Raw genomic sequence first — 12,876 nt, forward strand, 5'->3', positions numbered from 1 at the left:
CAGGGATGGGGAAACTACGGCCCGCGGGCCAACTGTGGCCCGCCGGAAGATTTTATCCGGCCCGCGGACAGAATTTTAACTAGCCGATCAGTGGCGAATATATCTACTTTGTTTAAAACTATTTTTGTTGATTTCTTTTTTAACAAAGTACTGATGACCTTTTCACTTTCTCTATTTTTGTTCTACAAAACATAAATTAATTAAAATAGTTAGCACAAACAGCTTTAACTGGTAAAATGTTGAAAGCAAAAGTTCTTTATAGAATAGCTGTAGATTAGCTCCAACTAGTATTTGTCTTTCTCGAGGAGCAGACATATGGAATCTAATATAGGTGAATTGTACTTCACATGAGGCTGACTACGCGTTTTAAGTTCCAACGAACGGATTTTTCTGCCGGCTCTAGTTCTAACATAATTTACTGCGTATGGAAAGGTTGCACACATACAACGTTATTGTAAATAGTGGTGAAATTATTAAATGTATAAAATGGCTACTGCCTTTTTGAGTTATTTGTAAACTTTTTTTATCCCAAAATGGCAACTAAAAAACGCAAAGTTGATGTAGAGTGACATGCACTCAATGATGAATTGACTTTATTTTATTTCAGAAGTTTTTACTCGGCCCACCAAACTTTTTTTTCTAGATTTTTGGCCCACGACCCAAAAAGTTTGCCCATCCCTGGTTTAGTTGGACCAAAAGATCAAAACATAGCAGAATTAAAAGTATGAGTAAAATACTCCTTCCCCTTGAATCTAGCCCAGTGCAAGAGCATACAGACCCACGAGTGCCAGATAGAATGACCTATTCGAACAAATAAGACGGCAGCACATCGTCACGGATTGTGTTTGAATGAACTGTGAAAACGTTGAACGGATCATTGAGAAAAATTATGCTTTTTCTGTAATTCATGGCCATAATCGACAAGGCAAAGAAAATTAATCCCTTTTTACTAAGATCTAATGGAAAAAGCACTTTTAATTGTTTTTAAAAAACAAAAATAAGCACTTTTTAAAAACGCTACTCATCGTTAATCAGTCGTTTTTTCTGTAATAAGTTTCCTGCCTTTTCACACACGAAAATAAGTTAATCAAAACGTTTTGTTATGAGAAAAAACAAAAGATATTTCTTAATTGTTTGACTTTATTCTCTTGATTATAAAACAGACAATAAATAACCACAGTTCAAATATTTACATACAAAAAATACAGAATAACATTGTGGCAATTTCTTAATGAATGAATAAATTCTAATACAATGATGACTTTGGAATGCATAGATACCATTTAAACAACTGGATAGCATTCTAGTTATGAACAACAATCAAACATTAAATTAATAAATTTTATAATTACTATTAAATACTGCAAAGACAGAAGTCACATTTAACTGCATGAATACAAATTATTTCATAAAAAAAAGAGGCAAAACTACGTTTGAGGATTTACAATATAATTACTGAAACTACCAAGCACATCTTTATAATGAATTATACTAATATCACGCATACTAACATAATAATAAATAACAAGACTAGAATTGTTCTGTAGCTAAGTTAAAGAACAATAATGAAAATTTATAATGAATGGCAGAGTAAATTTTGAAATTATTTAAGATACAATTTCCTAAACACAATGTTTCATGAAATAAACAAATTAAACCTTGAATAAATGTTTTTCTAGAGTATAACAAGCTTTCCCTGACTTAAAAACGTTCCAATGATCATCTAACATCAATTTTGTAATTTTAGAATCAACACAACCTTTGCAAAACTTCAGATCATCTGAAAAACGCCAAATGGCAGAATCTATGAGTATAAATCGGAACACTAATTACAATTCTAGTTAATTAATTTGAAAATTGTTCTTATGTTTAATCTCTCTTCATTCGCTGACTCGTCATCCTGTATATCAGCGAATCACGACCAGGATCCATGTTCCAAAGAGCCACACTGATTCCGAGGATCGAGAGAGTTAGAAGCAGGCCAATAAAAAGGAACATGATGAAAACCACAGGATACATTTCATCAGCTGCCTCGGCTCTGTTGTATTGGTTTACAACTGGAGGTTTCTAGCAATAAACGGGGAAGAAAAAGTTAGAATTCTATTCTGGTTTTTCATTACATGTTTCAAGAATACAACTACTATATATTAACTAATTTTATCAACTTTTTTACTGTGTTATTTAGTTTTAAATTGTGACATTCTACATGAGTAATAGTAGGACTAATGAGACAATTTACCTTTATTTTTTCTCTGATGATTGCAGTTAAAAAATTGTTTTACGTGATGATATATACATAGCTTGCGGATAATATTGGCATATCCAAATAATCGCTAAACAATCGATCACGAGCTGCTAGTAGCTCTCAGAAGTAGATCGTAACAACAGTCCAGTAGACAAACCTAGATTTCTCTACTGAGCAAATAAATCTAACATTTTTTTTATTTAAAAATGATAGTTCTTTTGGTTGGTAGCCCACAGTAGAATTTAAAAATGGTATGGTAGCTCAGAAGCGACTACTTTATACAATAATAGAGTTAAAATTTATCGCAACTCTTCTAAGATGTTGAATTAAGTTTAAATTGTAACATTTATAAATATTGAATCTATAGCAAAAGTACGGGAAGGAGGAGTTTGCACATTAAACTTCGATTAAACTTGAATTCAAGATTGGTTTTCAACATAAACATTTGTGGCTTTTAAAATGGTTTATCGAAACATTTGTATTTTTAACAAATATTGCAGCAAGAAAGGTAATAAGTCTTGTAGCTTGAAAATAATTTAATTGTTTCACACAAATAATATATATATTTTTTTAATCTTTAATAGTGGATTTAATGCAAAGATAAACACTGAGGTTTAAGCTCATCGAAATGTATCTAAATCACGCGCTTCGTTGACAGAGTGAGGTTAAATGAAATTTGTTTTATTGAGCGGCATTTAATTCTTTAATTGGGAGGTATCTAAAAATAAACGAATAGGGAATGATTAACTTACACTCTCATTTTACCCCAGAGTTTTGACATTAGTTGTGTAAGATACATTATAATGTATTGTTCGAGAAATTTGCCTAATAGACATATTTTTTACACCAGCTAAGTGAACCACTTTTTTTTGTGAGTGGATCAGTTAGTGCAGATTTCAAGCCTGTTCTTTTTAATCTTGCTGAAATTAATTCGTTTTCTTGCACACACACAGCACCGACAGATCCACCAATTAATTCAGCAATATTTCTTTAAGATATCTTTTAGCCAAGAAAAAACAATATTTGTCTCATCTCTTTTTGACTAAGATTAGTATTTCTCGACATTTTAACTCAATGGTCAATTTTTGTTGGTGGAACAGCCGAATGTTTGATTCTTGCTGTCAACTTTCACTCCAGAATCTTGTGACGTAAGAAAAATTTGCATATAACTATTACTGAGTGCTTTTCTTCTTAGTGTATTTATATTCTCTTTACAATAAAACGGCGTGAGAAAATTTGAATAATTAAAATTTTTCTCTTTAAAAATAAAAAAAATTTTTTCGGAAAAATAATAATTGTAATTTAGTTAAATAATTAATAAAGCAGTTTTTTAAGTAAACAAAAAAAAAAAGTTATTTTTCGTAGATTTTAACTGAAATTTCAGCAATTCATATGCGTATTTATAATTTCTTTACACACTGTATGACTTAGTAAATGATGTTCCGCGGTCAATGATATTTTAATTTTTGATTGATTAATTGCATTGATAAATTTCTGCTTTTAAGTTTTTTTTGTTCAAAATATAATTCTATTTTTTTTATTAAAAATTTCTACGTACAGAGGAAACTATGTTAATGATATTCAAGTTGAAAAATTTTGGGGAATGAAAATTTAATTTGAAAATTCATTTGAGTTCAAAATTTGAATTCTATATTTCTCCACTATTAAACCAGCTACGATTTTAAATAACTAATGTGAACGCTGTCGAGATCGTGTTGTGGTCAACAGATGTTACTTTGAGGGTATTTTGTTTCTATAATCAGTTTTATGTCTCCATTCACAAAACTTAAGCATTCGGTATCATATGATTGCTTAATTTTTTAAAAAACAATGCGAAACTTTTAACATTGTTTCAGCAATCATTAAACTTTAAATTACTAATCAAACTTTTTTTCTTTTAAGAATTCCGTCAAAAATTCGAATGTTCATTAATTTGGATTATACCTAATTCGATAATTATTCCGAAATAATCAGAGTTTTACTCTGAAAAAAAAAAAAATCTAAAAACTTGCGTTTACACACTCCCGAAGCAATTCCAAATAGATCCATGAAAGACAAAGCCACAAAATAGAGAGACCATTCAGTATTTTCTTTAAAGCAAAGTATAAAACAATAAAAGGAAATGTATCAAAAGGACAGTCTCTGTCACTTCGAGTTGGTGAACTCCCAAGAGCCTGTCTATTTGGGGAGCGCTTGTGTTCCTTAAACATAACTGCGGACAACCTGAGAGACCAGGATGTTTTTATAAAATATTTGGATTATAAAAATCCACTAAAGCCGTGTAAGGAGAAAAATGGTACAAACACAAAGAGAATAATTCTTTGACAGTCGTTTTATTTGAAGAAAAGTGTACTTGAACGACACTTGAAATTGTTTTCTTACTTGAGGTAAAGGTTGTGTTTAGTATTCAAAATTTAACTTGTAGACTTAACCCAATAAATAAACCATCCCTTTGAAAAAAAAAACTTTATAGCATTATTACTACTATTATCTCCTCATGCTACAACAGTGTACTGTAAACTTATATGAGTAAAAATATTTAGAAAATATTCATAAAATTTTTAGTTATGTTGCCAAGAATTTTTCGAGATGTCTAAAATAGATTTTTGGTTCATTGAATTTGGAGAAGCAGTTTCGGAACAATGGCTTTCTTATTTTGGAAAAATGTTTCAAACAATAATTGCATTCGTATATTTAAAACAAGAAGCTAATTATTTTTATTGAATTATAATTTTATGCTGCACAATTAATATTTTTTTGATGAAACAAATTACAATTTCTCCTTTTAGTAACACAATTTGTTGATTTTTTTTTCCAAATTAGAAGAGAATGAGAGTTTTGATCACTTTTTAGTGTAGTTATGATCAATTGGAACAGGTTCGGTACGGTTTTAAACAAAAATGAAAGCGTTGTAGCAGTTTTATTAATGTAATTAAAATTATTAAAGACGAAACAGGTAAGTTCATGTGATAATAAAATGAGCCGACACAGTTTAAAAATACGCTTTTATTATCACAAATAAATAATTTTGGTTAGTATGTTTAAAGGTTTTGGTGCAAGAGCCAGATGTGGCTATGTCGCACCTACGAATTTCGGGATTATTGGCAATTTTAAATTTTGCATTGATAAAAATGGTGTTATTTCTGAAAACCATAATAAATATGCATCCATCATCAATATGTACACTAATAACATTCGTATCTATGTGTATTATATACATAAATTTTTTTCATGACTTTTGCAGTACGAAGAATTACTTTTTTCATAAAGTAGTGTGGCCATTTAAAAGATATTAGCATTTTAAAGATATATTTAGCTGAGAAAATTAAGGAATAAATGTAATGATCGCCTCACCATGCCACACATAATCATCAACAAGGCCATGATACCTTATCAATTGAAAGTAAATGCAGTTAGATACTTAAAAAAATGATTTGCCTCCAATGGCATTGGTACAGACTAATATAGACCACAGTATGCAATAAATATTCAACAGTAAACATTCCAATAAATAAAACAATGGTCATAAATCTGAGTACATGACCCAATGTTTTTCCAAAATGAACGCGTTACAAAAAGCGAATAAGTTTGCTTGAAAAATTAATTTTCATAGAGAAATATTATTAAAACATTTATAGATAAAGTATGCAACAGAGCTGCAAAAAAAAGTAATTATTTACAATCGGAATGTTATTACTTGTAATAGGGACTTGTAATCAAGTAATAGATTCTTTTATTGATTTGATTATTTGTACTCGTGTATATAAGTAGACATAATGAACGAAATTACAAACGGACAATTGTAAACAATTGTCCTCTATCAAAGCAAAGTTTAAAAAAATCGATAAGATACATATAATTTAGTATTTTAGGACGATTTAAATCAGGGTGAGTAGCCAAATCCTTCAACAAAAAATAAGCTTAAAAATATTTTTAAGCACTATATACATTAACAAAATGCTAACTAATTTTCAAAGGCTGTACGTGATCATGATAAAACAACTGGTTTCTGACAAATAACTATTTTCTTGATTATATTAGCCACCATAAAAAGATCGATTTTTCGGTTCGATTTCAGAGGGTGGAAAATGAAGCCTGAAATGGAGAACATCTTGCAAGATGCAGCAGAGTTGCACACGAGAGTGCAAGAATCTCACCGATCCCAGCCCAGTAGACACACATGCTGATTGGCGCTTTCATATGCTATGGATCTATGGTGCGCCGAAATAGCCAGTGGTTGAATGAATTCTGAAAACGTTGAATAGAACAATGGAAAAAGCACGCTTTTGGATACTACGTGACGAAAATCGACATGGTAAAGAAAATAAAAATTCATTTTCGAATAGCCAGTGGTTGAATGAATTCTGAAAACGTTGAATAGAACAATGGCAAAAGCACGCTTTTGGATACTACGTGGCGAAAATCGACATGGTAAAGAAAGAAAAAATTCATTTTCGAATAGCCAGTGGTTGAATGAATTCTGAAAACGTTGAATAGAACAATGGCAAAAGCACGCTTTTGGATACTACGTGACGAAAATCGACATGGTAAAGAAAAAAAAAATCTTTTTCGAATAGCCAGTGGTTGAATGAATTCTGAAAACGTTGAATAGAACAATGGAAAAAGCACGCTTTTGGATAATACGTGACGAAAATCGACATGGTAAAGAAAATAAATCTCATTTTCGAAAAGGGAAAATTAAGCACTTTTTAAAAATACTCAATGAAAAAAAGCACCTTTAAAGGCTTTTAAAAAACGAAAATAAGCACCTTTAAGCACTTTTCAAAAACGCTACGCACCAAGTAAATCTGCGATATANTACTTTATTATTTTATTTTATTAATTATTAGATTTTTTATATCGTAAACATTTTCCTTTTTTTTATCGAAAAAGATCACTTAAGCAACAAAAAATTGAAATCTAAACTACTAACAGTGAGCAGTTTAAAAATTCACGTTTTCCGCCATTTTATGAATTTCTCAAGTTGCAATAACATTGCATTTAAATTAGGGAGGGATGTAACGAGTATTTGGCCCTTCTGTGAAAAATTCAGTTGGTTGAATGATCAGTCAAATATTTGGCAAAATATTTTTTAGAAATGCATTTTTCTAAGTTTTTTTTATTTTTGAATTTTATAAAAAGATCGATTTTTCGGTTCGATTTCAGAGGGTGGAAAATGAAGCCTGAAATGGAGAATATCTTGCAAGATGCAGCAGAGTTGCACACGAGAGTGAAAGAATCTCACCGATCCCAGCTCAGTAGATGCACATGCTGATTGGAGCTTTCATATGCTATGGACCTAAGGTGCGCCGAAATAGCCAGTGGTTGAATGAATTCTGAAAACGTTGAATAGAACAATGGCAAAAGCACGCTTTTGGATACTACGTGGCGAAAATCGACATGGTAAAGAAAAAAAAATTCTTTTTCGAATAGCCAGTGGTTGAATGAATTCTGAAAACGTTGAATAGAAATATGGCAAAAGCACGCTTTTGGATACTACGTGGCGAAAATCGACATGGTAAAGAAAAAAAAATTCTTTTTCGAATAGCCAGTGGTTGAATGAATTCTGAAAACGTTGAATAGAACAATGGCAAAAGCACGCTTTTGGATACTACGTGGCGAAAATCGACATGGTAAAGAAAAAAAAATTCATTTTCGAATAGCCAGTAGTTGAATGAATTCTGAAAACGTTGGAAAAAGAACAATGGAAAAAGCACGCTTTTGGATAATACGTGACGAAAATCGACATGGTAAAGAAAAAAAATTCATTTTCGAAAAGGGAAAATTAAGCACTTTTTAAAAATACTCAATGAAAAAAGCACCTTTAAAGGCTCTTAAAAAACGAAAATAAGCACCTTTAAGCACTTTTCAAAAACGCTACGCACCATGTAAATCTGCGATATACGTTCATCCATTTACCGCAGTCCACCATTTCATCACGTGGTCAGAGAAATAAGTGTGATGCGCGGCTAAAAACGAAATCTAATATCGAATCATAGTCCACTTTCCCCGTCGATAACCCAAAAAGTGGTGTTTCACAGTCCATTATGAAAATGGAACGACATACAAAACCCCAGCCGGGGAATCGACATCATCTATGACGTCCGAGGCATCACCTTCAGTGACATTCCCAGATTTCCCGGGAGACTCGTTCGCTCCCGAAAATCTCTTTCTCCGGCTCTCGGGAATCGGCGACCACATCAACAGCGATCACCGTCTGTAAAAGCATCTTTTCCGCAACACCTATGATTTCCTTCGCGGACATCCATCACTCTCTCCCCTCCCCCAGCAAATAGCTTTTACGAGGGAATATCCCCTACTACCACCCCCAAAAAGGAAGACAGTGATAGATAACTAGGCGACCAAGTGAAGTGGCAGCTTTCCATCCCGCTCGTAATGACTCGCCAAAAATCACGCCAATCAAATTACGTGGTCGCACCCGTCTACCGGAAGCGAACCACTCTCCGGAGAAGGTCATCAATTTGTAATGGGGCTTTTGAGGGGTGTAGACTTCCCTATGCGAAAAGCGATGAAGTTGATTACGTGAGTAAGAGATTAATTTGAGTAAAAACGTTAAGTTTTACAACAATAATTGAAGAAAACAAACCAAGATTATTTTTTATTCAATTCACTGTTACACGGCAATTTTTTTGATTATTTTCTAGTTTAAATTTTGTCCGATTATAAAAAAAAAATGGAACAAATCCACCACTTAGCGATTTCGAATATATTACTTTCAATGCTGTCAACATTGAATGTAATATATTGTCAACATTCAGGATTCTCAACGATGGCTAAGGGGATAGAGCGTTCGCCTTCCAATGCTTCGAACCGGGTTCGAATCCCAGTCGATACGAATTCCGCATCCGGCTTGCACCGATCACAGTGCTGACGTGAAATATCCTCAGTGGTAGACGGATCATGGGTTAAAGTCCCCTTGCCGTCAGACTTACCGTGGGAGGTACTCGAGGATGTAACGGAAATGCGGGTTAGCTCCCTCAAAAAGTCCTCCACGAAGGCAAATTTCTCCCAATACTCGATCCAGGAGCTTCCTTGTCTTCTGGATTGGGTTCAAAATTACAAGACTACGGAGTTGAACATTAGTAGTCGTAAACCCATAAAATTGGGTATGCTGTTACGACGGTTATATGATAAAATAAAACATTCAATGCTGTCAACTTTGAATGTGCATATTAGAAAAAAATCCAGTAGATTGTACGAAATATAAATTTTAAGATAATTTTCGCTAAGTGTACCGAATATTTTACACACAGGGAATTTTAGTCATTAAATTAGAAAAACTGCAATATTTTCCAGTTATGATTAACATTAAATGAACTAGAAATGTTTTGTATTATGTTTACTCATAATTTTGAACAGTAATAGGCATTTAATTCATCAAAGATAGTTAAAAGATTATTTTAATTATTTAAAAAAGGAGTTCGGAATAAGAATAAACCTAACATTTTAGAACAAAAAAAAGTTTTAAACCGATTTTTATAAATGAGGCTCGCTTTGTTATGTATATATTAGAAACACTTATTTAAATATTCAAGCAAGCAATAATCTACGTAAAAATTCTATTTCAATAAGGAATTTTTTTAGGAAACATACTAAATTTTCTAAAATATACAGAAACCAGGAGACTTTTTAAGAAAATAATTTTAAAAATTACTAAAAATATTCAATAAAAATAAACAAAATTTTTGGAGCAATTTAAAATTAATTACAAAATTATTTCTTGAGAAAAATTTGTTTAAAACTGCGTAAGATATGAGTAATGGGTGTGTTTTTTCTTAATTATGTAGCGAATCGCATTTAACAACTAATAAAGGCCGATTTGAATATCTTAAAAATTAAAAAAAATTCGAAGTAGTTTTTGTGCTTCTTAAAAGTAAGCTCGAAATGATAAGGGTTTTTCACAAATTCCATTTTGTACTATGACACAAGATTTATTAAAAATGACGCCGGCATCGTTGGGGATCATCCCCCATAAAAGTATCTTTTCTTTCTAATGCTTTATTTCCTTATGCAATCATATTTCGGTGCATGAACGTTTATTGTATTATCATTTGTTATTTAATTTTGTCTAATAATACAAAATAATATTTGTAGAAAACCCCGTATAATTTTGAGTTTCTTTTGAAATATATATATCAAACTTATATTTAACACATATCAAATCTAGTTAAATTACTTCTCACAAATCTGAAATTATAGTGACGTTAATGTTAACACAATTTGTATTAAACCTCACGTTTTAAAGTTCCAAAATACTTAATATCGAAAAAGAAAAAAAAAATTATGATAGGAATAAATGAATTTGGCAGGGGGAAGATAAATGAAAGAAAATCTAGTTTTCTAGGAGCATTAAGTTTCTAATTAAAAATCAGTAATTTAGTTTTTAGTCTATATACCGTATTTACATATTTTTCAAAAGCAACAATACATCTGTGGCGTAACTACCACTACAAAAGTTTAACATCATTCACTAGAATATAAAGCATGCTAACTTGATTCTATCACGAGGTACCTTTTGATAGATGACGGTTGGTATTGTCGATTAACTCCGCCCCCCACATTGGACAGCGCGAGGAGGTGGATAATGTCGCAGTTACAAGTAGTAAGTCAAACCTCATGATAGATGACGGTTGGCATGGTCGATAACTCCGCCCCCCACATTGGTGACCCGGACGTGATTTGCTCACGCAAGTAACGCCCACTTCGCAATCTCTTAACGGTTACGCCTACTTCGATGGATAGTCCACATTGAACAGTTGACTTGCTATTTGTGAATGCATTATTCATCTCCTGCGCTGTTGCTTCTCAGTCTCGTCTCGAACATTCACACATCGCCTACACTCTCAACACCTGCATACTCTCGACTGCTAATGGCAACACAGGAGCGACTTCGACTGTGATGTTAATACACCTCTCACATTCAGCACTCAAAAAATCCGGTGACTCTCTCCCGGTCATTCACAAGTACATCAACTAGTGAGATCTGTTCATCGAATTATATCCCAGATAAAATTCTGGTGGGGGAGTATTGTGGCGTAACTACCACTACAAAAGTTTAACATCATTCACTAGTATATAAAGCATGCTAACTTGATTCTATCAAGAAGTACCTTTTGATAGATGACGGTTGGCATGGTCGATAACTCCGCCCCCCACACATCCAACGCATTTACATGACCTAAATGTTGCCTATTTAGGTAAAGAAATACTCTTCGATTTTGCGGAAAATAAACACAAATAAAATACTCGTAACATATAGTTAAGTACCTTGAATGGTTTATAATAACTATTTTCTAAAAATGTAGAACTGAACAAAATCTTTTAATTGTATTTGCGATAACTTTATTTTTCTGGGGGGAGGGGAGAGAGAGTGTTCCATCAGCTATTGTTTAAAGTAGTTAAAACGAATTCTCAATATCTTTGTTCTTTCGTTTATCTATTTGTGATATCAAATAATAATTGTTTTAGATGCCGATAATTTACTTGCTTACAACACTTCAATGAAATAATTTAAACATTTAAGATAGGCTCGAAGTAAATTCAAAAGAAAAGTAGCACTGACAAAACGTCTAAAATCAAATTGCAGTTCTTTTTAATTTTTAAAATTCGTTCAACGCCTTTAGAATTTGATGATTAGATTTACAAATACAGTCAAAAGTATTTCTTTGTTTTCATTTTTTTATATGCTTTCTCTTTCAGCAAACAGCAATTTTTGTTGATAAATTACTTGTATGCGTACATATTATTAAATTTTCTTCTGGAAATCTCTCTTTCATTCGAAAATAATTCGTACAGATGAGGTCCCATTCTAAACCGTTTATTGTCATATTTCTCCAAATTCTCTTATTAAATGAGTAATAATCTTCTAAATTAGCGTTATCAAATTTGATAAATGTTCCGTCGTTCTTTGTTTATGCGCTTCGTCCTCACCCTCCACCACTCGGAAAAGCATTTCAGCGCTCATTTTTGTTTGCTTCAAGAACTCATAATTTGATTGAGCAAAATTCAATTGCTTCCTTTTTAAACTAAACTAAACAGAGATTTTGTAAAATGGTTTATTAAATAAAAAGGAGCATATTTTTTTCCCTTTTTTTTTGCGCTTTTCCCCATCCTCCATTGTCATTGACAGAAAGTCGCTTATTTCATTAGGTTTTTGCATTTCTGATTTTTCCTGGTTTTTATTTAATAAGAGATTTGATCTTTTACCCCCTCGCTGATGAGGTACCGAGTTTGGAATAGGCCTGTTTTCTCCTATTTGGTCGGGCTTCTTTGTTACTGCGAAAAAGTAGTTTTTAACTCGTTGTTTTTAGAATGTTCTCTTTCCCACTCCATAACCCAATCAACTTCGAACTTTTTTTTTCTTCCCTTATCCATTTTTTCTGCTCCAACGTTTTGGAAGTTTGTAGCCGTTCTTTATTGTTTTTCAAAGCTTTCTTATAATATTGAATAATTCGTATTTTAAACAATTTTAAGTTTTTCTTGTATTTAATTCGAAAGGATATTTTTCACGTCTTTCGTAACGGAAATATTTGGCGTATGTAGTTGTTTTTATGATAAAAATAAACAAATGCGTTGTGTATTTTCGAATGAAACTTCTTATAAAAACATAA

The 12,876-nt window shown here is 32.1% G+C and overlaps 1 protein-coding gene across 1 annotated transcript in view; it reads right to left on the reverse strand.

Moving 5' to 3' along the window:
• Positions 1 to 1,122: 1,122 nt before the first annotated feature.
• The window catches only part of LOC107457354 (ATPase H(+)-transporting accessory protein 2), a 31,408-nt gene continuing 19,654 nt past the window's right edge, over positions 1,123 to 12,876 (reverse strand). Inside the window, exon 8 of the mRNA XM_016075498.2 lies at positions 1,123 to 2,067. Within this exon, the coding sequence (XP_015930984.2) occupies positions 1,870 to 2,067 (198 nt within the window). The 3' untranslated portion in view covers positions 1,123 to 1,869. The remainder of the gene's footprint in view (positions 2,068 to 12,876) is intronic.

The sequence above is a fragment of the Parasteatoda tepidariorum genome, chromosome 3 (assembly GCF_043381705.1).
Source record: "Parasteatoda tepidariorum isolate YZ-2023 chromosome 3, CAS_Ptep_4.0, whole genome shotgun sequence".
Taxonomy (NCBI): domain Eukaryota; kingdom Metazoa; phylum Arthropoda; class Arachnida; order Araneae; family Theridiidae; genus Parasteatoda; species Parasteatoda tepidariorum.